We start from the raw sequence: 26,128 nt of genomic DNA on the forward strand, positions 1-26,128 counted from the left end.
CCTGAGCCATTGGCGTATATAAGAGTGTTATAACTAATATAGTTTCTTTTATTTGGGTCTGGGTGGCCAGGAAACAAAAGCTCAGTCTCCATTTACAAAGGATTACACCGTTTGTGCCTTTGGAACCTCTAAGCCACCAGCACACTCACAATTCATGAATTGGCACTGCTCTCTCAGGAAAATAAATACCAAGAGTAGAGCGTCTATCTCTCAATGCCAGTTGTCCAACTGTCCCCAAACCTCCAATTATTTCCCAAAACATTATTATGCCATGGAGAATTTGTAACAGAGGAAATCAATTTAAGAGGCCACTGTAACAATAATCTGGTCACAGCCTTCGTGTGTGTGTGTGTGTGTGTGTGTGTGTGTGTAGGGGCTAAGCTAGACAGTTTGGAACGTAAGCAAATCCTTGGAGCCCAAATCTGTCCAGCACTTGCAGGAAGCATGTCTGGATAAAGAACAATGACCAGTGTGTACCGAGCAATGGCATAGGGGGTGGTAAACACTAGGCACATTCATTGAGCCAGAAAGGCCTCAATGCTGCACCTACCTCCCACTCACATCTGCTTACAGAGCATCAGACTTTAACTGTCACTTCCCCAAAGTCAACACTAATTTCAACAGCTGGAAGATAATCTATTTGCATTTAGTATACATGCCACTTACACACCTTTTCTTGGATTACAGCTTATCTGCAGTTCTTGGGTTAAAAAACCAAAACTCACCATGTTTCCTACATCTACACCTTAGTCCTGATGAATACTCCTACTTCAGAGTGTCAGTGATCCTACCCCTAACTAAGGGTCTGTACACAGGGGCCCAATCAGAAAGGGCCTTGGGTTCCTTTCTCACGGTTTTCTCTTGGCCCTATGCTCTAGGTGTTAACCCCAGGTTGGAGTGAGTCAGTCACCTCATGGGCATTAGATATGTAACAGCGTCATCTGTCTTTATCAGCTGTTTTCTATTGTTAAACATTTTTAAGGGACTCTTTTATGGTGTACAATTTTATGTTATTTATTTTTTGAGATTTTCCTCTTTGATCACTCATGTTATTGTATGTGCAATGTAACATAGCTTGCCTTCTGTATCGTTGTAATCAGGGACAATTTAGGGATCAATAGCCAAGACACAATATATTAAAACCAATCTTTTCAAGACTGCTCAGGAAGAGATCACATACTACATATTCACAGTATGGACCACAAGCTTGCTACTCTAAATTATAAGCAAAACAGCCCACTGACAGTCTCAACCTTTAAAGACTTCACAGTGCAAATTTCAACTAAATTACTTCTTAAGATAGAAAGAAACAATTATAGCAAGGTTTCTTTATCAAAATTCTTACAACTCCTTTTTTGAAGGTCAAGGAAGCACTAAACCTAAGATCAGAAATTGTATAATTTCTTCCTTTATATTTGTCTCAATAATACATAAATATATTCAGCCCTATTTTGGGGAGCCCCCAAAGGCATGAACTGCCATTATGTATCTTTGGTGTTCTATACAAAATGACAACTCTGTACTAGAAAAGCAAGCCACTGATAAAAGCTGTCTCCAGTTTTGTTGGGGTTAGCTTGAGAGATGTGCCCTTTGAGTAACTCCCAAACACAAGAAAGAGAATCACTTTTAAAAACACTGAAAAGGAAACTAATTTAACCTAATTATTACTTCAATGTCATCTAAAAGACAAGGTAACATTCTAAGTCCACAAACTGTAATAAAGAATTTAATTTTATCATTGTGAAGTATTCTGAAATCAAAGACGATGATACATGCATCAGGCACATCCCACAGAAGACATTTACAACGGTTTACATTTCCTTTTTATTTATTCCTAGAAACTGCCCATATTGCAGATTTTTCATGGATGAAATATGGAATTGAGCAGATTCTTTTTCTACAAAATTATGGTATAAACTTGCTCAATGTTCTATCTTATTGCTAATAACCCTTACAGGCGCACAGTTTGTAAAGTAAACCCCTTAAGGACTGAATGTGTAGCATGCTGCAAGGTACAAGAAATAAGCTAAAACTGAGCTTTCACATAAACCTACATCGGGACTGACACAGTACTGAACGCTGGCAAACATCACGACACAGGGAGAAATTAACAGGTGAAACAGCTTAGTCCTCAACGGGTTAAGTAGAAACCCTCATATATTATTGTTTCTAACCATCCATCCCAAGTTACAGTGCTTGAAAAATAAAACAAAAGCGACACAGAAAACCACACATTTGTTCAGTACTCACCAGAAACACAGCTGCTTTGGAAAACAATGTCCATTAACCTGGTTAATAATCAAATAGCATTTTCTTTCAAATAGGAATCCCCGCCAACAGATTTTCTGATTAAATAACTAGTTGGGGTAATAAAAATCATATTAGAATTTCTTTGTGGTTGGACAGATAGACCAGTTTCTCTCAAGACAAAAGCAGTGGTGGCATCCTGCCATACCTGGCATCCCAGCACCTGGACACTAAGGCAGGAAAGTTCAAGAATGCCCTGAGGGGCATGGGTGAGATCCTTGTCTCATGAAAAAAACAAAAAAGCCTTAGCAAGTATGCTTGAGGCCCGGGATTTGACCCCAGTACCACACAAAACAGAAAGGTACAGAAAGGTAAAAGATGGCAGCAAGAGTGATGAATGACTCCGCTAGTCAGCTGAGCGTGAGGAAGCTGCTGTGGTTTAAGAACAGTCCGCAGCAAGTTCAAATTCCACTTGTGCTCCGCTCTACAATCACAAAGGGCATCCCCTATCCCACACTTACAGTTTTTAGCCTACCTCCCAATCTCTTGACAAATTTAAGGAGCTAAAAGATATGCTGGGTCTCAGGTTCTGAACCTAGGCATGTTTGGAGAAGCTGTGCAGACTCATTCTAAACAGAATGCAAACACAAACCAACACTGCAACAAGTCTTCATGAGGGCAAATACCCAGCATCTGTAACAGCATCTCTGGGAGGAAACATTCCGAGTAAATGGGGGGAAGAGGCAAGACTCCTATACATCATGTATTAAAAATGATTTACAAATCCATAAAAATGACTTTTAATGAAAGCAGCTGACAAAAGAACTATCAATAACATGGTAAAACAGACATATCAGTTCACTCTATTCTGCGGTAGGACTCTGGCATAGAACCATAGGAAAGATGCCTTTATTGTTACATTCTTGGACTTTGTAAAAAAAAAAAAAGAAAACCAGAAAATGACTTATAGTCTAGTTATTTCAATTCTTATCAAAATAAAACAAAAGAACCGAAATAAGATATAAACATTTAAAAAAGTCAAAGTTCATTTTAATAAAGCCATGAACTTGAACAGTTACTGTAAGCTACAAACCTAGGTAAGGAATAGTTTGTTCTTCAAAAGCATCTCATCTGTTCTCAGTTAACTTAATGCTTTCTTAACTAAATCCCAAATCTAGAAGGAGAGATGTGTGACCTGGGGCAGCACAGTGATGCTGAGACCGCTCAGGCTCTGAACAGCCTGAGGTGCTGCTTCCTCCGCAAACGAGGAGTGGTACTTGGAGGAAAGATGAGAAGAGTTACTGCAAAGGTAGGTAAGGCCACAGTGAGCTCTGCCTTTGACCACTGAGGCAGAATGAAGGGATGAGGAAGGGAGGACACTGGCTGGAACAGATCTGGAGAGAAATGGTGAGCAGAGCACAGCCTGGGGGTGATTAAGAAGGCTGGCAGTAACAGAAAGCCGCAGCCACAGATTCCACCAGCACATTTTACAGATGGCCTTCCCCTTGAAAAACCAAGGAGGAGGCAGCTTAAAGATGTTCAGAGTGCATTTACAGTAGCAGTCTTCAGGAAACTGTGGGTAACAAAGCAGGTGGAAAACAAGGCTCTGACAAAGGATTCGTAACAAGACTACATGAAAACTTTCAGAAGGCTGGGAGTCAGAAAGACACCGAAAATGCTGGAGAAGTTACAGTTTGCATCAGAAGGTACTTGTGGCTCCTGTTTTAAGGGACAGTAAAAGCTTACCACAATCTAGAGGTAGTTTTTACTCTACAAAGGAGAATGGCATCACTAGACTGTGTCCTTTAACACACACATGTGGTTCCTGTAATAAATGTAGCCCAATGAGTCTGCTGCAATTCCCAAGAAACTGAACAAGGCATCACCAAAGTGCAGGAATGGAAGCAAAATGAAACTGGCAATAATAGCACACAAGGCTGACACACAAGCCTGGGTGCATCAAAGTTTAACAGAAAAGAAAAAAAATTGGACAGAACATTTCTACTAGGGAAAAATAAACAAAGGGCAAAATGGGAAATGAAAATATAAGTTACATTTGTATTTTTATAAACTTACAACTATCTGTTTCTAAGGTACTGTCTTCTGGCTATTTTATTTAGTTCATTTTATTTAGTTATCATCTAAAAAAAGCCATCTTATGATCTTATGTTCAGAATTATGAAGTTCTGGCCTAGGCTAAAAAAAGGAAAATAAAGTACAATAGATCATCTTGCAGAGACTTTCCTCATTTTACCCTAAGGGCACCATCTTGGCAACAAATAATTCTCATGATATTTTTTGTCATTTGCCAACAAGGTGGGAAACACCCTGTTAAATGTAAGCACTGGGAACATTCAAAGTTAAAGATAAAATGTTTAACTTACACATAATACAAGTTATGTACAGATTTGGGAAAGGAAGGAAACCTGAACAAACCCTGGAACACAGATAAACTGATGAACAGGCAGAGGCGCAAACCCTTCAAATGGTGATGTTCTGTGCCATTAACTCGGAAATGACTAAATGGTCACACTGAACTCCACGTACATGTTAGAATCTCTTGGATTACCACTATAAATACATTTTTTTTTAAAAAAAGGAAAACAGAAATAACTACCAACAGTATCTGAGAATAGACTAAGTTAACATACATTGCATGTATTGCAGGCAAGGCAGAGGCATTTTTTTAAAGCTTTTGCACAAACTTCATATAATCTTAAAAAAAATATGCAGGCCTTTACAAAATTTGATTTGCTGAAATCAAAATAATTCCAACTTATGAAAAAGTCATAAGACTTCAGCTTAAAAAAGTTCCAGCCTTAGACCAAAAGAACCTGGAAGTGTTCGGTACTCAGATTGAACAAGCATGGTCAGGCTTGAACCTGAATGTACTTTAGAGCCAAAGCTCAAAGGGGTGGAGAGTGCAACCTACTGGTAATAAGGTATACTACATACTGTGATATAAAAAGGCATGGTGAAAATGTACCTTTTACTAAAGCTTATGCAAGTCCCTTGGTCCATAAAAACTACGTTAAGATTTGTGTCTTCTAGCTTAACCTGTACTCCAGCCACATATCTATTTCTTGACCATTTAATCAAAACCAACCAAAAACCAACCAAAAAGGGGTGTGTGTGTGCGAGAGAGCTGAAAACCGTGATTTCCAACAGTTTGCACATTTTGATGTTTTCCGTTTTCCTGTGGCTTCTGCGTTTCTCATCAGCACTTGCAGGTAATGGGGGTTTGAATAGATCACATGGTATGAAAAGTTTTCCCAAGAAACCACAAAAGACTGTTCATTTTATCCTTGCCTTTCTTTCTTTCCTTTTTTTGTTTTTTCAACTTTTTGCCGCATTCAAGTCAGTTTAAGTCCTAGCAAAAAGACGGTAGTTAGGACACCACGGTTGCTGTGGACGATGTGACACTGGTAGAATTTGTGCTGGCGTTCGTGTAACTTCCCTCGCTGTTTGTGTTTGACTCGTTGGTGGGCACTTGGCTTGAGTTGGCTCTGAGGATCGCTCCTGCTGCGCTGCAGTGTGGCCTCGGCCCTGGTTCTGGGGTGTAGGTAAAGGTAAGGCTGGTAGAATAAATGATTCCATCATTACGGACCAAAGTTACTGGAACCTGGACTGGCTGCCGGACCCATCTCCAACCTTCTCGGAATGCAGAAATGTCTGGGACCACACAGAGCATGCTCTCTCCACATCTGAGGAGGAAACACACACCACTTAGAAGCATTTTCAAAGCAAAGCAGTTCTGCATTGCCCAGACCCTCCCAATCCTGGGTGATAGAACAGGCTCTAGCAGTACCTGTACATTGTTTCGGCTTCTACATCCCCAAACCATACTCGTAAATTTGGAGTAAAATTCTGTCCTGTAAGTTCAAGCATTGCTACGTCCCCGCCGCCATTCAACTGCAAATCAGAGAAACCATAACATTGAGACAGCTTTTCACTTTCCACTAAACACAACTTGGGTTATACTTGCTTTCATTTTCATGAAGGTTAATTTAAGTTCAGATTTATAAAACATTTCTGTTAAATGACACAACTTTGAAACTATTTCAAGATAACATTCAATGTGATTTAAACTTTTTTCCATGTAAACACGCCGCTTCCATTTTTATTTCCTATCAATAGTACAGAATCAACTTAGAGAATAATCAGCATCACAACGCAGTAAGTTTATAGCAGGTTATTCTAAGAACAGCAGTAAAGGCAAAAGTCACCTTGTGACTAAGTGGGCTCACCTGAAGACTTTCTACGACAGGCACAGGAGTGACTGGGGCAAGGACAGGGCCCATTCCCTCATAGAATGTATACTCTGCCTTATCTGTGCTAATGATTGTCCAGGAAGCTCCATCATTTATCATTTCTTTATTTGGTTCTTTCGGACATGGAGTGGCCTTAAGAAAAACAAATGTCTATACATTGGTTTTATATACATAACAGTATACAAAAATTTACCAAGGAACATTCACAGACTTCAGTTAACAATGAGAGAATTTAGGGGGGAAAATCTGGGAACATCCTAATACACTTAATCCCCAACATTCCTAAATTAATATGAAGCCCCACAGGCAGTAATTTTTGTTAGACTACAAACTCTTCAGTGAAAAATTAAGTAATGAGTCTTAGAAATCATTCAAGGGTATCCTATTCCTATAGAATTCCTTTCTTTTTGTTCTTTCTTTCTTTTCTGTTTTTGCTTGTTTTTCATGACAGGATTTCACTGTGTAGTTTGGCTGTCCTAGAGCTCTCTCTGTGGATGAGGCTGGCCTTAAACTCCAAGATCCACCTGCCTCTGCCTCTAACCCTAACCCTAACGAGTACTGGAATTAAAGGCGTGTGTAATCACTAAGTGGTTCATTACTATATAATTTCACTAACAGATCAGTACCTGTGATGTGAAATGCAAGTGGACTCCCAAAGAAAGGGAATCATGGGAGATCCTTGAGCTTGCAGAACTATTAGTTAGGAGCTTTGGCATTTTCAGCAGGTGTAAACAAAGTCTGAACTAGCAGCCCCAAAACCTAGACTGGGACCCAGTATAGCTATTAGTGTGGTATGGAGCCATCGCTCTGCATGAAACCACAGCTATCCTACTACAGCATCAATCCATGTCAGAAGTGCCCTCTTGAAAGTTTCTGAGTAAATGCAATTGAGTATTAGCACTTAATTCATGACAGTTTTACTACTGGGGGGAGGGGGGCCCTACTGAAAAGTGGATGAAGATTTGAACCCTCTTGCTAGCTAAGTGCTTTATATACACAGTGTGTGTTTCTATACACCATTTTGGAGGATTCACAATGCTCTACTATTAGATATTCTGAGGCTCTCTGAATGGCAGATTAAAAATCCTGAAACTTGTAAACAAACTTCTCTTAAGAATACTCTAGTTTTGAGTTATTTTTGAGATAGGTCATGGGCATGCTTGAGAGTAGTGTGTTAAAGAGCAATGACCTAAGATAAACATAAGAACCCATCTTCTCGTAAGTGGATATAATTAATAGCCAATAAGAAGTATGTCTCCGTAAATGGCTAATCCAGCAGTTTTTCAGCAAATTTTACAGTCATTACTGATCTGCAATGCTGGGGACTGAACGCAGAGTTGGGCAGTATCCCAGCCTTATTTGTATAGCTTGGATTTCAGTCATTGTATAACATACCTGAAATTGGATTATTCTTTCTTGAGAAAGGCACAAGTACATTCTTTCAGTATCCTTAAGGTAAAATGCACATTTGTGGAGTTGTGATACGGGGTCATCTGCATCCAGTAATGCTGTCTGCTTATCAACTTTTCTAATTATCTGTATTTCAACAATTTAAAAAAGTAAGTCATTTGCATGTAGCTTTTATTTTGTATACTGTCCATAGAAGATACTACATAATAATGTATCAGTCATTTATTTTATACCTACATATTAAAAAAACATTTATAAGCAATAAGGTATCAATATAAACTTTATAAACATATAATGTAGAAATCACACCTTCAAAGAATACATTAAGAAATAGGGCAGCCCATTATTTTTTGTCTAGACTAGAGCTTTTTAAACATTAATGTACACAAAAATTGTCTGGAGTCCTTGACTAAAAATGCCTAACCCACTATGACTCATTTGGAGCTCAATATTCTGCATTTCTAACAAATGAGTGTTGTGAATGTTGGTAATGGACAGAAGTATTTTCATTGTCACTTTCTGTTGATCTTTTTAATAATATACTAATTTAATGCCACAAGGAACATCTACAGTAAGCTATTGTTGAGTGTCCTAGTCAAAGGAGACAGACATATTGTGGCAGGATCAAATATTTCATATTTCAAAACAAACACACTCATCAGAAAATGGACTCAGAGAAGAAGCAAAGTCCTTAAAGTCCGCATTTTAATAACTGAGAGAAGAGAGTGCAAACCCAAAGCAGGCTGTCTGATCACACCTCTTTTATACTCCAGAACTTTTATAATCTAGATCAATGGCTCTCAACCTCCCAATGCTGCGGCCCTTCAATACAGTTCTTCACATTGTGATGACCTGACCCCTCCAATCATCAAATTACTTTCATTGCTATTTCATAACTGTAATTTTGCCACCACTATGAATTATAATGTAAATACTGTGTTTTCTGATGGTCTTCTACTTGACAATTCCTGGGGGTCACACCACACAGGTTGAGAACCACCAGTCTAGATGGTCTATAGAACCCATGTGGGTACATGAAAGACTGTGTTCTAGCAAGCGTTACATGACACAACACACAAAAGGTGGTCACTAAGTTCCATGGAGAGAAACTGCTGCTTGTTCCCAACAGCATACAAGCACATTTAGACACTCGTCTCAAAATCAACAGTAAGTCTCATCCATCTTCCTTCCCTCTTCCTAAGCCTTTTTCTCAGTTCTTGAGAAAGAAAGATATTGTCCTCACAGGCCAGTCTTCTGAAGCCTCTAAAACAGTGGTTCTCAACCTTCCTAATGCTGAAGCCCTTTAATATAGTTCCTCATGTTATGGTGACCCCGACCATAAAATCATTTCATTGTTACTTCATAACTAATTTGCTAGTTATGAATTATAATGTAAATATCTGATATGCAACCCCCACAAGGCCACCACACAGATTAAGAACCACTGCCCTTATAACCTTTTGCCTCGAAGTTTTCCATTTCCAAGGCCACCACCAGACCAAGAACCTCCAGAGAGGTGACCCTCATGCATTTCTTTGCCACAGTACTTCACAACCTCTGAAGCACCTGACTTGGACATTTTTCCAAGAGCTACATCTGGTCTATCAGACTTTTTACAGTGACATTACATGTCACACCTAGTCAACATTTCCATTTATGATATTTAATATTCATCTTAAACTCACTGTTCTACAAAGCAGAATTTTGGAATTTTTCAACTTAGGGGAAAAATAATGTCTTTACAGTTTTACAACCTAATGAAGAAAAAAGGTACAAATCCTGTGCATTGTTCCTAAAGCAAGAAATATCAACTCTACCTAATTTTAAACAAATGTATTAGTCAAGTAGCCTAATAAAAATTATGCTTGTATTTGTAGGTTTTTGAAAACTTGGTCCTATATTCAGCTACAGCAGATAACATAAAAAATATAGTATAACTGCAACATTAAAGAAAAAAATGACAGACACACACAGTTAAAAAAGAAACCAACATCAATTCATTCAAAATTGTGTATGAGAGTGACATCAGCAATGCACTTTTAACAAACTAATTCTTCAGGAGCACTTATAAACCGAGGCAATGGCTAACATGGGATAATCAAGATACTATTATTTTCATGTTACAAAGTACAAAAACCGAACTCTATCCTTTCTGATTTGTTTCTACCTCATATTCATTGAGGTAAAGCCAAGTCTTACCAATCTTGGGAGTGCCATGCCAGTAACTGAGCACACAAGTTTGACAGTCTGTCCATAGTGGATGTAACCATCTCGGACTGTGAACTCCTCTCCTTCTGATTCATCATCATCCACTAGAGCAGGTGCAAAAATAGACAAAATTGCAATCTTTTAAAACTTAGTACATGCTTAAGAAAACAAACAAAATGACTATTCATACATTTTATGCCCCCAAAGAGAATATTATTTTTACACTAAAAATATCAGATACACATTTTTATACTCACAGAGATGAATATAAAATGCTCCCCACTGTTGTGAACTAGCATGGAAGTTTCCTCCTTCTACATGCAGGTATCTGGTACTAACTGTCTGGGATCTAAGCCGATTAAACAAAGCCACCTTTGTTCCTGAGGCAATGCACACTGCAAAGACAAGGAGATTCCTATATTATATGACTGGGGCAGAGGTTCACAAAACAAAGGACTTCTGCTTGGCAAATCATGAATATTTTTACAATAATACAAACAATGAGCAGATTCTGTTGGCAAATATTTTATTTAGCTTTCTAAAACAGAGGATAGCAAAAAGAAGACAAGGAAAACAAGGTTTTAATGATATAAAAAGTTTTAAATGGTTGGACTTCTTTTTTAAAAAAAAAAAAACTAGTTTCACTCTTTTCTTCTTTGTTTTGTTGATTTTTCAAGACAGGGTTTCTCCTGTAGCCCTGGTTGTCCTGGAACTCCCTCTGTAGACCAGGTTGGCCTCAAACCCTCAGATCCACCTGCCTCTGCCTCCTAAGTATTGGTATTAGCCACCATTGCCGGCTAGCGTCATTTCTTTTTTAATTAATTTTATTTTTTAAACTTAGTTTAGGCTTTACAAAAGACAGAAGTAAAAAAAACTGCAAAGAACTTTTTTGTACCCTTTATTCAGCTCTTAACACCTTGCTCAAGAGAGTTACATAGTACACTTAATGTAGTGATAAGTATTAGTTAAAAAATTATTTTTAAAACAAATGTCTAATGTTAGACACTTGATTAAATTGACTATAACAATATTCCCCCGTTTAAATTATGTACACATAAATTCTTGGAATATTACTGAATGAAAAGGCCAACTATGAGACACTCTATACATTGAGGTCCTACTAAGCATCATACACATTTCTGTGTGAACGTAGGAGTGCCTCCACGTGCTTTCATCCCACTCTGTAAAATATGTGTAGCAAGGTCTCTGTTTACCAAAGCAAACAGCTACATTATGATTTTAAGAATTCTGCTATCTCCCAAATACCATAAAGTGTTGTATTGTATGAAAACAATACCTGTTGTATAATGTATAAAATGAGTAAAATTAAAAAAAAAATAAAGATGTACTTTAGATATGGAAAGCACATCTACTTAAGAAAATATTCTAAAAGTAAAATATGTTCTTTGCACTAAAAACTATCAATACAAACCCTTAAAAGTTAAAAATATAAAAAAGAAAGAGAACAGCAACCCCTACCCGAACCAAAACCTCAACCCTCTGCAATCTGAACTGGAAAACTGCCTGAATACAAGATGTCACATGACCTGGAACACAAGAGCATATGGCTATCAATGAGGCCTTACCTTTCCAAAACAAAATATCAGATGCACATTTTTATACTCACAGAGATGATTATAAAATGCTCCCCACTGTTGTGAACTAGCATGGACGTTTCCTCTTTCTACATGCAGGTATCTGGTACTAACTGTCTGGGATCTAAGCCGATTAGGTCAATCTGACCATGACAAACATGCCCTGAACCACCTTCAGAGGGGCTCCCCCTAGCATTCCTTTCTATCAGTTTTCATCTTGGGGCATCATCACCACTTCTCTAAGACGGTAGCAAATCGATTATGCCATTCTCTTCCCTTGATACAGGATCACTCTGGCTATCACTAGCAGGACTCCTATTAAATTGCTTTAGCAAAAACTTCCTTGCCCTTGCCTCCTCCCCTTTTTCCTCTCTTAATAATTGTTTCATCCATTGAGCCCCTCATTTTCCTCCTTGGCTGAAAACTGGAACTTCCCGTTGTTATATTGAAAGTGAACATGACTCTATGCTAAAGTCTCTTCTCCTAAAACAGTATTAAGTGAAGTCTGTCTTTCCACTTATCACTAGTGTTGCTTCTTCTAAACAATACCAATTTATAAAACATACATTGAACTACACCAAAAGAATAAAATTAAAAAATCTGAATGCAGAAATTCCTAATGTCTAAGGTTAACTGCAAGGGAACATAGATTAAAGAATACCCATGTAGATGTCAATGTTGTCTATTTATTGTACTATCCAGTAAATTTGAATTTTGACTCATCTGGTTAAAAATTCAATTATTTTAGACCATTCTAAATTTAACTCTGACAGGACATTAGATGACACTAGAAGTATTTCTGCCTATGCTTGCTTTGTATGTTATTTTCTTATGATCATGGTACTATTAAAAAATAAGAAATTCTACCTTTTGTAGCCACACCATAATATTTATATATGAAGCAAATAGGTCTGAGATAACATCAAACTAAAAATGAGAGGAAAGCAGACTGAAGCAAAAGAATAAATTATGATGAAATTAATGATGAAATAACACTGGCCAGAAATTAAGGTCACTATTGAAGTTAGAATTTCCATTTATTATGTAATTCTGTTTGCTTTAGTGTGTCTAGAATTTTCCACATTAAATAAATGATAGGAACAAAGACTGAATGGGGTAAAATACAAATAACATAAAAATCCACAAGTTTATATGTTTGATTTTAGTCAAAGGCTAAGAAATGATCTTTTCTTTAAAAAAAAAAAATTAGCATCTCTGTGAGTTCGAGGCCAGCCTGGTATACAAGAGCTAGTTCCAGGACAGGAACCAAAAGCTACGAAGAAACCCTGTCTCAAAAATCAAAAAAAAAAAAAAAATTAAAAAAAAATTCACTGGCTGCTATCAAATATTATTAATCTGAAAATTAGTAAGCAATCAATTGTTTATCAAATCTCTAACAGTTGTTATGTTGAAGTTCTTCATTGAAAACCCCTTCATCTAAATATGTGGAAGCTATATAAAAAAATTAGAAAATCAGTACTTTGTGTCCTCAATGAAGTAACAGTCACTGAAACACTGGTTTACAGGTTTCTCAGGAGCATTAGAAGTAAATTAAACTGCTGAATTTACTACAGTCTTGATGTAACAAAAAAAGAGAGGTAACCAGATCTCTAAGATTTCTAGGGCAGTAAGAATGACCAGCTAATTTTACAAGTCTTTCATTACCAAGCAATAGAAAAACAGGAGGAAGAGAAACAAGGGGCAAGTCAAGTTCAGAGTATAGAAATTCTATAGGATTTAAAATGACCCAGCTTCTTTAATAAGTAACTTATATCAAAGAGGGCAGGGAGAGAAAAATAGAGAAACTATCACAGATTAAAATTTATGGGGCTTAATTTGTGGGGTTTGTTTGAACAAGCTAATTAAAAATGGAACAAAACGTAACAACCAAACAATTATAGAAAAAAAGACTGCAGAAATACTATGATTAATCTACTCATGAATATTAAATGACATTAAAGGACTGTCAACTTTGTGAGATATGCTTTAAAAAAACAAAAGTTATTCATTAAGAGTCATGATTACAGAAATGTTAGTTGAGAGGATAGGATGTTGGAGATTTACATCAAAATACTCCAGCAGTTAGAAACAGAAGAGGTGCTGTTTGTGACTGACCACAAAACAAAATTAGTGAAATTACTGAGGTTGGAGAGATTGCTGCATCATGCTTTCTTTCTTTTCCATAATTTCAAAGTTTATGCAACATAATTAAGGAAAGTCAGCCAACCAATTTCAAACGTGTTGAAATGTAGACTACTCACGGACAGTACACAGCCTTGGAGTTTAACAATCTGCAATGAGACAGCAGTTCCTGCTGCAGAGGCCTTTAGACGCTTGGTTTAGTGTCTGTCTTACCTGGCTTCCCAGAGTTCGCTATAATGTTTTTTTGAAATGGGTACTTCTGTCATTCTGGAAGGACAGATTCTTTTGGAATGGGAACTACCTTGGACACTGTAGGGCATTTAGCATCACATGTCAGGTGTTTAACATTTATCTTCCCTCCCAGTCACTGTGACAAAACAAGAAAATAACTTCCATTTCCCTGGAACAGTAAGAAACCACTCTAAGATAATTCTAATGAAGTAACTAAGATTCTCAGAACACTAATTGAGAATGAATCACTTCATTAAGCCAGACACTACTTATTTTCCACTTAAATTTGAAACACAGAAAGGCCAAAAGAATAGTGGTAATCAATGAACTGGCTACTGACAAAACAACCTTTAAGTTCTCAAAAATTTGCATCATTAATGTAATGTGAGAATAGGGAACAAGTAAAGAAATTCAAGCATACATACAGTCAGCATTTTTCAATGACTGCTTCTTTTTGGAAGGTTTAGAAATGACTTTTATCCGCTTGCTGAGGAACACACCAATGTCATCACTGTTGCCATAGAACATTTTTACAGACAACATGAAATGCTTTCTCTTGTCTGAATCAGATATGTACAATGTTTTAGCTGTGCAGTAGTTCTGTGAACAAAAAGAAAATGGTGTTAATAGCAAAGCCTTGAGGTTATGCACCTTCAGCTCAGAATGGTATGGTCCATCTGACCCAGCATGAGTATCACGCTGATGGCTCACACAATGAACTGCTAACATTGCTCTCTAAAGAGAAGTCTTTTAAGGAGTTTTCAAAACAAACAATGAGGAATGACAAATTCATGAAAGGTGAGCCTCATGAAGATGGAGGTCAGCAAGAACAGACCAAACTTAGCTTAAGTGACAAGAACAGGAAGCTTAATCCAGAAAGTTGGACTTAAATCCAGTGTCTCCTAGACTCTTCTGGAGCTGGACATTACAACCATTAACAAAGCTGCCCTCAGGGTGGTTAGAAAACTATTACGTCTATTATTCCAGTTCCTCAACTTGAATGTTTTTTAGAAAATCCAGGTCCACATAGTACAGGGAAGCAAGCATTGCCTAAATCAACTCAAAAAAGTTGCACAGAAGATAATCCAAGTATCTAGGGGCCAAGCTCTGACAGCTACAGTCAAAGAAAGCAGTGCTTGAGGACTTGGTCTTCCCAAGTATAACTGTGAGAGAAGATCCACAGAGATGGATGTGGCTGGCTCCGACAAGATCATCTGACCAAGAAAAGCAGAACACGCAACACAGGCAGACACTCACCAGCAAAGGCATTAATTTGAATACCTCAGTTTTAGTTATATACAAAAATGACTCCAACATTTACTCTACAAAGCCCAAAAAAACCTATGATCCATATTTACTCTCTTTAAAGTCTTTGTTTTATATAGCTTTATGTGTTTCACAGAATCAACACTCAATTTTACAGCAATTATTTGATTTTTATACTTAAAAACTAATAAAAATAAAAAATAATAAGGCTATCATAACTTAGTAGAATTGTGTAAAAAACTTCTGGTTGTAGTTATCAAAGTAGCTCCTACAATGTTTCTCTTTATATGACTGAATGCTGTGGTAACAGTGCTCGGCTGAAAGGGAACATTAAATATCTTACCTATCTTCAGGAATATACTAAGGAACTATTTTAAAAATAGATATGCTTTATCATACCATTACCATAGGAGTCAAGTTTAAAGATACAAGAGAAAACACTCAGTTGCAGAAAAGCAGCAATACTTTGAAATGCTACTGCTTCACTTGTACATAATGGTTCTAAAACTCACTCTATTCCCTTGATCACCGAGAACAGTGGGGGTCCAGGCCAAAATACTGACATCCTTTACCAAACAGGGTAAATGATGTCCAAAATTCATTTCAACTACTTCTGTGGTGTGTTCATTTTAAAATGAGTATGACTCGCCAGAAAGTAATGAATTCTAGGTTCTTACCCTTAAAATTGACTATGTACAGTTAGAAGATAAAAATACTGCAGTAGTTTATGTCTCTAGAACAAAGTTACATAAGAAAATTTAAATGTGATCCTGAATATTCTAAATTTTGGAAGGTCTTGTTGTGTAAAGGGCAAAATAAGACAACAGTAAGAAAAGCAAAACACAATAGCCCTTTGCAGTCGCTATCTTATGTACTGAAATATAGAATCTTCAGGTTCATACATAGGCCCACCGTATTTTTTTAAATACTAGCTAAATGTCAAATCTGAAACTGTTCTGCTTCGGAACACAGGATAAAGTTAAGGTACCAAAACAGTCACAGAACAAAATGAGATATGTATCTAAACAACAGGACGACATCCTAGTGGAAAAGCTATTAAAAAAAAATTCACTTAATTTTGAGTGCAAACATAATTGGGTATAGTCTGCATCAAGCAAGAGAAGATACTGCCCAGCATCAATGAAGCAGGTGGACAGAGCTGGTGAGACAGCTCTGTGAGTAAAGGCACAAGAGAGAGACAGACTCCTTTGAGTAGTCCTTTACCTCCTCATATGCACATGTGTCCTTGCATCCTACCCAATGTCCAGAACTTGTATAGGATAGAACTGGGTAAAATGAGAATGAAGCTCAATCAACACAGTTACACATATGGTAGCTATATCCTTGGCTTTTTATTACTGATCTACTCATTAAATAATTGAATATCTAGGTATAGAGTGTGTTGATATAATTCCAGGAGAATAAATCAATCCCTCTGTAAAATATTTTTTAAGCTCGACAGTCATAATTTAAAATGGCTTAACAGCTCTATTTTCTTTTACAATAAGCATTCACTATTATAATAAACGTGATACCAAACCTAATTTAAAACCCATGGTCACCATGCCTTATTAATTAAAAACTATAAAAACGTAATGACATACAAATAGCCAGATTTGAAGGTCAGCTTTATGGCTTCTTAATAATGCTAATACTTAACTCACGACCCTCAATATTGTGGGTCATCCTATCCTAGTGTCAAATATAAAACATAAACACTAAGCTAGCCAAAAAAGAGTTATTACTAAATAAGGAAATACCTTTTAATATGCTATTTAAGAAACTAGGAAGCCGGGCGGTGGTGGTGCACGCCTTTAATCCCAGCACTCAGAGGCAGAGGCAGGAGGATCTCTGTGAGTTCGAGGCCAGCCTGATCTACAAGAGATAGTTCCAGGATAGGAACCAAAAAGCTACGGAGAAACCCTGTCTCGAAAATCAAAAAAAAAAAAAAAAAAGAAAGAAACAAAGAAACAAAGAAAGAAAAAGAAAAAAAGAAAGAAACTAGGTAATCTCTTGAGAGATCATAACCATTTTCTAAATATTAATAATAAAAAAATAGTGAACATTAGGAAGTGTAATAAATGAACAAACTATCTTCCTGAATTGCGACACTTTTGTTCAGACTCAGAGAACGCTCTGTCTACTGTCAGCAAAGCCAGTAGACAGAGCGTTCTCTGAGTAACCTGTATCCCGCACTGGTGCACTGGTGTGTTGGTTAGCAAAGGGTCACTATACCCAGGATCCATGCTCTATCTATCCTGTGTCAGCAGTCACTTTTCAGCAAGAGATGAAGATTGACAGGCTAGAGCAAACCAAAGCCGAGGGACATATTTTCATTAATATCTGAGTAACACAGTCCTGCCAGACAGAAAATGAGGGACTTGTTTCCTGAACTAATAGCTTCTAATGAAGTCTGACTTACAGCTAAGGCAGCCAAAAAGGTGGAAAAGTGTCCTGGTGCTGCCTTTAGATGCTAACACAAAAGCTCCATGAGTCACCAGACTATACCTGTCCTGCAGGTATACTTTTGATTTTGATAATATACATTTAAGCACCTGTTTTTAAAAATAAAAAATATAATAAACACTGATACAAAAACAACTAAAAATAAATATAGCAAAAATGAGTGCAGTATGTATATTTTGAATTTACCTTCCCTTCCAAGTTCAGCTGCTGCATTTCTTGGTCACTATTTCCTATCCCAATAAATGCACAGGGCTGTGACTCTTGTTCCGAACAACCATCTCTTTCCATTTGTTCTTTTTTTTTCTTCCAACCACTGCCCATAAGATACACACAAGGAGGAGGGCAAAAAAATCTGTAAATAAAAGGGGGGTGGGCAGGGAAAAATTAAATTCAAGATCATACTTCATTTTTTAAAAAATATATGAATTCATATATTTCATATATGAGTTCAAAAATCATACTTCAATGAAGTTCATTCCTAACAAAGCATTTTGGTGAAGTCATCTATAAAACAAATCACTCTGTCAAAAGGACTGAAATCAAGACTTTCTTATCTGCTCTAATAAAATCTGAGAGTTATACCTTCAGTTAGATTACTCCTGCTTTGAGCAGCTTACCTTTGAAAACTCACAGCTCAAGGCTTTGAGTTACACTATTGGAATTTGGCAAATGCAAGACACTAAGCACAATAATCACCATAGAATCTGTGATTACAAATTAAGTTCAAATCAAGAAAACAGCATCATTAATCTTAATGTTATTCTTAGTATATTACATTTAACTTTATTTGGCAATTCCCCAGGGAAATAGCATTAAAACAATAGTTCAAGCGAGGCAACTAAGGAAAAGATAAGTAGGTTACTTGATGTGAGCTCTACAATGAGACCATGTTCTATGTATCTTCGCCCCTGAACACCTGCTATGCATGACTGAGAAACATCTTGAACCAAAAGAACAAATACACTATCTTCTTTCAGCCCATGACTACTAACAGATTTGTTCCGCTGTGTGCCAAAAATACACGTTCCCAAGTTCTCTCCATATAAAATGACTTTATCTTAACCTAACAAACAAAAAGCAGAGTTCAAACTATGAATTCATCCTTATGTAGAGCATAATGTACTTATTCGATGATATATAATATACTTTTGCCCATGGACATGTACATACCTTAAAACGTTTAGGTCCTGTCTCTTTAAGGGGCCTGAAAACTCAAATGACTATAGTAGCTAGGCAAATTGAATAAATGAATGAACCAGGTATAAAATTAAAAGGCAGGAATATCTTTTATCCAAATAACTAGCTTTCTTGCCCTCTTCCTTAAAACAAAAGGTCCTCATGGTACTTCGAGTTCTCATAGGCAAAGATCTGTCAGATCTGTGAGTTCAAGGACAGTCTGGTCTATGTAGTGAGTTCCAGAACAGCACAGCCAAGGGCTAAAACAAAACCAACAACCCCCAAAAACACACACAAAAAATCCCCAAAGCCACTGAACAAGATTCCACCCTGAAAAATTTTCAAGCATACAATACAAGAAAAATGAAGACTCTACACTACCTTATGAGCTTGCCCTGCTTATTTTTCTATGGCCACTAGAATTATTCAAAATAACAAAAGAATAAATTCGTCAGAACTGAAACAGAGATTCTTTTGTAAGATCCAGATGAAATCACAGCTTTAATACTCCCCAAATTGTCACTCCTAAAAGCAAATTAACTAAAATTTTATTTCCATATAGTTTAGTAGTAATACAATAATCATTTAAAATATAAATATATATAAAAAAGTGAAGATAAAGGAAATTAATGGGAGTATGGAGTAGATGCCCAAATAGTTAACCAAAGAAAAGGTGAATTTCTGTGTTTGAAACTGACTTTCAACAGCTGCTATAAAACATATGCTGCAGAACAATGTGGCTTTTCTTCTTTCTCCTATTTCAGCATTTCAACTGACAAGCAATGCTGTTCTCTCCCACTTGGTGGCGATATGTACACACTTAAGATTTTATTCGTTTTAAAATTTAGTCATTCATTTAGTGAATGATTTAACATTTTTTTTCTCCTCAAATCCTGAGAACACACATGGGGAAAAATCTATAGTTTCAAAATGGTATTTTATTTAACTTGATATGACAATTAAGTTTGATAAGACAAAACCCAAACTTGTCACTGACATCACCTGAACATCTATCTGGGCGCTCCTGACAGATTACTTCAGTTAACACAGTCCTTAGTGTAACTTTAGAATTAGAGTCTAAATGTCTAGTAGTAGTTGTCCCCAGAGCATCTCTAGTACAGCTGCTTGCTCACCAGGAGACAATTCTGAATATTAATATCATAAGGCAAATTAACACAGCCTTCAGAGAACACAATCTTTCTAGAAAGTTTCATCTTTTAAGAATCATACTGACCTTTAATGAAAAAGTAAAACAGATGACAACTCTCAATGGGTGTACTAAATATGAGGCACAAATGATAATACAAAGAATAATTTAAATTCTTGAAATAAATGAAATTTCCTGGCCAGATATTTTTAGCATTAGTCACTGAAATTATTTTTTATGACAGCAACATGGCCAAAGTGTCTGTGGTCATGTCCCCAAGTTACCTCATGCCTTAGCAACTCTTTTGAAGAACTGAACCTAGATCAGCAAGAAGATAAACCTTCCTTCCTCTTTCCAGAGAGTGGAGACCAGACCCACCACCTCCTTTAACCCACAAGGGAACCTCAGCACAACTGGCCCATCGCAGGAGGGTATTTGTACCTTACACGCACAACCCACATACATACATATGCTGGGCCTTAATGCCTTATACACACAATGTAAGCCAATGAGGTTCTTCTTGTATTGTAAAGTAGAACATTTAGCTTGGAAACATTAATTCACAGGATTCAAAAGATATTGGAGAGTAGTTACTATAACATCAAGTGTTTTTCCCCCATTCTTTTAATTTATATATGGGGGGTGTCAAAAGCTAAGATTCTTTAAGTGTTTAACTGGGGTTATGGACTGACTAAGTCATGGTCAAATAAAAGGCAGTAAAAACAGGCTACTACAATAAAAGACAATCATAAAATGTTTACAATAACTTAATAAGCCACTGCAGTCCTGTGGTTCTGTAATTCTTACAGAGACTAACAAACCCTTTTATTACTTCACTAGGTCTCAGTCATCTACCATAAAATTAAATGCCACAATGATTTTTTATAGACCCTCTTGCACTAGCACCTAAAACAAACAATTAAAAAAAAGAGAGTAAACGAAACTAATTGGCAGGATGCTTTGTCAAAATACCAGAGAATGAAAAGCAGAACCAGCACTACCCATGTTTGGAGCCATGTCATTAACGAGTTTACCTCACGCTTCAGTGAGGCCTAGTCTCGTTTCATCTAATCAATGGGAAGGATGGGATGAGACTGACTGATGTTCAAGAGGATTACACTTTTCTCAGCATCTTCAATTCCTCAATCCTGACACTGCTAACTCAGATGCTAACTTAGTAAAATGTAAGTCAGCATCAACACTGAATCCAAGTGATAACATACTCCTTTGGGATTTCTCTTAATGGGAAAATAAAAATGTGAGTTTGTGTTTTTTTTTTAAAACAGCAGAAGGGGGAAAACCCCCTAGAATTAGACAAAGTTGTAGAATTCCAATTCTGGTACCAAAAAAACTAACCAATGGGAACAAAGGCATGTTTAGAGTCCCTTATCTTCATTTCCCTTAAAATTATCCACTCTAATATTGGTAGAGCTCTTCTCTGGGTCAATAGAGCTGCTAAACAAGCTCTCCATTTCCCATCAAAATGCACAACTGGCCTTGCACAGCATTCTTCAGCAGTGAGAAGCACTCCTGTTTTCCAGTGTGAACCCAGAAAAGGGTCACACCCATGTCACCAGGCTGCTTGACTGATTAGAATGCAAAGACTGTGGAGAGTTGGGATGTCAGTACACATTCAGGGCCAAATTCTCTTGGGCTATCTTCAGTTTCCTCAACAGCCATTCACTGCCCATCAGTGCCTGACCTAAAGTCCTATAACTATTATGTAACACCTGCTAGAACATTATTATTAGATCACTAGATTTCACCAATCCAATAGCTAAGAATGTCATCAGACAGCAGTATAACCTTTCCTGTAGCCCACTAACCATGAAAAGTTTTTTTGATTTATGACTTTTTGTTATATAGCTGTAAAACTGACAAATCATATTCACACCAGAAAACAGCATTAGAGGCAACCTTAATCTGTGTTCCTGAACCATGACCATTCATGCTTGGCTCTAGAATTAAGAACTGTTTTCTGTTAAACAACATATATACACAAAATTTCATTATTTAAAAACCTGAACCTGACAAGTTTGAGATCAGTCTGGTCTACAGAGCTGGTTCCAGGAGAGCCAAGTCTATACAGAGAAAGCCTACTTCAAATATATATACATACCTACACACATACCCAAACCTGAATTTCTAGTGCCAACTTCATGAACAAAAGAGCATTTAGCTTGAGTTTGTTATTCACATCGACTTCTGTTTAGTTACAAATCAGTGACCAAGTTTCACATGTCACTTAAAACAAAATAGGGAAAAAAAAAAACAAAAAACAAAATAGGGCTGGGGTTGTAGCTCTTTAGAGAGCCTGCTTACTATGATAAAGGCCTGGGATTCTACCCTACCACCCCACCACCCCAGTCTGCAGACACCTGGGACAGCTGAATAATAATTATAACAGGAGGATGTATGGATCCTAAATATTGTTTACACTAGTCATAATTATCAATTCAATAGCTTTATTTTCTTTTCAGCTCAGAGATCAAGGAAGAGACTTCCTGATTATCTCCTATCCTGTAAAGCACTAAAGAGGGCCTTAGTGCCCTACACACACAAATCAAGTCAATAGGGTTCTTCCTGTATTGTAAAGTAGCACGTTTACCTTGGAAACATTAACAGAACACACGATTCAAAATATATTGGAGAGTAGTTACTATAAACATCAAGGGTTTTTTTTGTTTTGTTTTGTTTGCGGGGGATCAAAAGCTAAGATTCTTCAAGTGTTTAACAGGGGTTATGGACTGACTACGACATAGTAAATAACAGAAGGTAAAAACAGGCTGCTGCAGTAAAAAGCAGTCATTAAAATGCTTACAATAACTTGATAAGCCACAGCCGTCCATATTTAATTATACATTTATATTTTCCTACTTTGCTCATATGTCACTTCATTTGTCACACATTCAAAGATTTCTTCCACTCTTTTCAACCCAGTCTCCAAACTTTTTAATTCCTTCTGCTACAGTTAGGCATCCTCCCTAGCCAATCCCACAAAGTTTGGTACCAGCTCCCAAGCATGTTATCTTTACCCATAAATGCTTCACAGAAAATGCTGTCTGAAAGACAATGCTTTAGAATTCCTGGAATCAAGTAAAACAACAGAGATGAGGTTCTGCTACAACAATGACCTGGTCTAGGCCAGGTTCTGTTCACTGCCTTGCCCCACCCTGTGATAACTGCAGCTGAGTGAGTTATGCTGAACGAGGATGTGACCAAGTGGTAGACCATGTGTACTTTATGCATGAAACCCTGGGTTTGATCTCTAACACCAAGTTAAAAAACAAAACAAAACAAAATACACAAGAAAACAAAAAATGAACTAACAAGAAATCCTTAAGCCAAACACAATGAGATATATGAGTTTTCATAAAAAAGACAACACAGAAATAACATTCACTAATTACCTTTACAGATAATTTCTATAGTGGTCACTTATGTTTGAGTATGAAAATGATTTCTATTTCTTTTTTTTTTAAATGGACCTTGCAAGGTAGCCCAGGAATTCTTGGGCTCAAGTAACTGTCTTGACTTGGCCTCTAAAGCAGGTGGGCCTATAGATGCACACTGCTGCCATATGCAGTTTATGTGGTGGGTAAACTTACTTATCAGGTATAGATAGGGTTAAGTTGGGAGCTCTTTACAATGGTTCCGAAGCTCAACTTAACCTGACCTCAAGATACATTTACAGTTATAATCTTTTAGCCTTTACTTATGTATTATTATCTGTGCAACTATATGCCTGCCTGCCTGCCTACCTAACTACCACAGCAGTGGGAACTGAACTCAGAGCCCTGTGTGTACTAGCACACCCTCTATCACTAAACTGTATTCCCAAACCTCTTAAAAAAAGATGTGTGAGCGTGCACATGTACGTGTAAGCCACATATGTAAGGTAGCCACAGAGGCCAGAAAAGGATGCCAGTTCTCCTGGAACTGGAGTTAGAGCCAGTGCAGACACAGGCACTGGAAACTGAACTTCGAGGTCCATTGGAAGATCAGCAAGTGTTCTTACCTGCTGAGCCATCACTCCAGCCCCAGCCCTAGACTTTTCTGAATCAGAGTCAAAGTTACTCTCACAGGCACTTGCACTCACCTTGTAACCCAGAGAAGCTTTGAACTTGTCATCCTCCTGCCTCAGCAGGAGTACTTTGCTTACAAAATTACAAGATTACAGAATTGTGTCACAACTGCCTCTTTCTTTTAAAATGGCACCAAGGGGAGGGGAGATTGCAGTTGTTTATCAAATTACACATTATCCCCAAAGGAAAACTGCTTTGCAAATGAGCTAATGTGTCTCCTCAGTGGAACACAGTCCCAAAGAAAACACTTAATTTTCTAAAATTAGGGATGTGCCCAGATAGTCTTCACTAAATTTTTCTGACTTGAACATGCCACAGTTCACCGTTTATCCCCTTTAGGAAGTCTTCTCTTCATTTTCTACAATGAAAATAAGCCCAGTAATAAATATAGCCTCAGATATAAATATAAACCATATGCAAATTATACAGTAAGTACCTATTTGCTCAAAAAATCCCCAATAATCTTACCGTTTTTCATTTCCATACGACTTCTGCGCAACTTTTGCGTGAAGAATGAGTACTGTTTGATCCCCTCGTTCTTTTAAATAATTTCGCATAGCTTCTCTGAAATCAAATATAAATATTATTATTGTTGGGATAGTATTTTTTGACAAAATCTTTCACTATATCTGTGATGAAAGGAATGCTCATGAACATTTTTTTAAATAACCAAACAGAAACAAAAACATGAGCTACCTTAAAGAATGCTGTGCAAAGGACAATACATGCCCACATTCAATCTGCATTTGGTTGTTAAAATTAAAATTTACAGCTGGATGTGGTGGCGCACACCTTTAGTCCCAGTACTTCAGAGGCAGATGCAGGCAAGTAGATCTTTTTGAGTTCGAGGCCAGCCTCGAACAAAGTGAATTCCAGGACAGCCAAGGCAATTATTACACAAAAAAACTATGTGTTCTAGAAACACACCCCCACCGAATGAAAATTTACACTGCTATAGCTTATCTTGTTCATCTAGCTTTACACTTGAGTTACAACAAAACATCAAATCACCCAAATTGCTATTGCCTGATCCCAAGCTAACAGTCCCATGTAAGGATTTAGAAATGCCTGTCACCTATACACAAACATATACAATTGCCCAGAGGATGTTGTTAAAAGTATCGGATTCATAGAAGCAAATTGAAATTGCTGGAAATTGTATAAAACTTTAAAAGAATTCAATATTACATCAAATTAAAACTGTAACATGCTTATTAAGCAAATGTTTTATAAAAACATCAATGTACATTAATTCACTTAATTATCCTACCAAGCTAAGTGCCACACAGAGAAAAACAAAACAAAACAAAAAACCTTCTAGGTTTAAGCAGAAGCTCAATTCTTGAATAGTTTTACACATTACAAAATTAAAAGTCGCTGGGCAGTGATGACACATACTTTAAACCTAGTACTCTGGGAGGCAAAGATATCTGAGTTCTAGGCCAGGCTGGCTGTGATGGTTTGAAGAAAAGTGGCCCCTAAAAGGAGTGGCACTATTAGGAAGTGTGGACTTATCGAAAGAAGTGTGTCATTGTGGGGACGGACAGGTTTTTAGGTCTCCAGCACCATGTCCACCTGCATGCCACCACGTTGCACCACTGGTGTGAGATTGCCCTCTGTATGCTGTAATTACCATTAATGAATAAAGAAAACTGGCTTGGCCTGATAGGGTACAACAGAGCTAGGCAGGGAAAACTAAACTGAATGCTGGGAGGAAGAAGTTAGAGAGAACCTATGTAGCCCCACTGGAGACAGATGTTGGAAATTTTACCTGGTAAGCCACAATCACGTGGCGATACATAGATTACTAGAAATGGGTTAAATTAAGATATAAGTGTTAGCCAATAAGAAGCTAGAGCTAATGGGCCAAGCAGTGTTTTAAAT

The 26,128-nt window shown here is 37.2% G+C and overlaps 1 protein-coding gene across 4 annotated transcripts in view; it reads right to left on the bottom strand.

The window, feature by feature from the left end:
* Positions 1 to 1,710: 1,710 nt before the first annotated feature.
* Rbpj (recombination signal binding protein for immunoglobulin kappa J region) overlaps positions 1,711 to 26,128 on the bottom strand; it is a 186,727-nt gene continuing 162,309 nt past the window's right edge. For all 4 annotated transcript variants that reach the window (XM_075943533.1, XM_075943532.1, XM_075943534.1 and 1 more), the window contains exons 3-11: positions 24,713 to 24,808; positions 18,023 to 18,188; positions 14,530 to 14,704; positions 10,394 to 10,531; positions 10,128 to 10,240; positions 7,914 to 8,054; positions 6,495 to 6,650; positions 6,056 to 6,159; positions 1,711 to 5,951 (exon numbers count right to left, since the gene is read on the bottom strand). In XM_075943533.1, the coding sequence (XP_075799648.1) occupies positions 5,636 to 5,951; positions 6,056 to 6,159; positions 6,495 to 6,650; positions 7,914 to 8,054; positions 10,128 to 10,240; positions 10,394 to 10,531; positions 14,530 to 14,704; positions 18,023 to 18,188; positions 24,713 to 24,801 (1,398 nt within the window). In that variant the 5' untranslated portion in view covers positions 24,802 to 24,808 and the 3' untranslated portion in view covers positions 1,711 to 5,635. The remainder of the gene's footprint in view (positions 5,952 to 6,055; positions 6,160 to 6,494; positions 6,651 to 7,913; positions 8,055 to 10,127; positions 10,241 to 10,393; positions 10,532 to 14,529; positions 14,705 to 18,022; positions 18,189 to 24,712; positions 24,809 to 26,128) is intronic.

Source organism: Microtus pennsylvanicus, chromosome 12 (assembly GCF_037038515.1).
Source record: "Microtus pennsylvanicus isolate mMicPen1 chromosome 12, mMicPen1.hap1, whole genome shotgun sequence".
Classification (NCBI taxonomy): Eukaryota; Metazoa; Chordata; class Mammalia; order Rodentia; family Cricetidae; genus Microtus; species Microtus pennsylvanicus.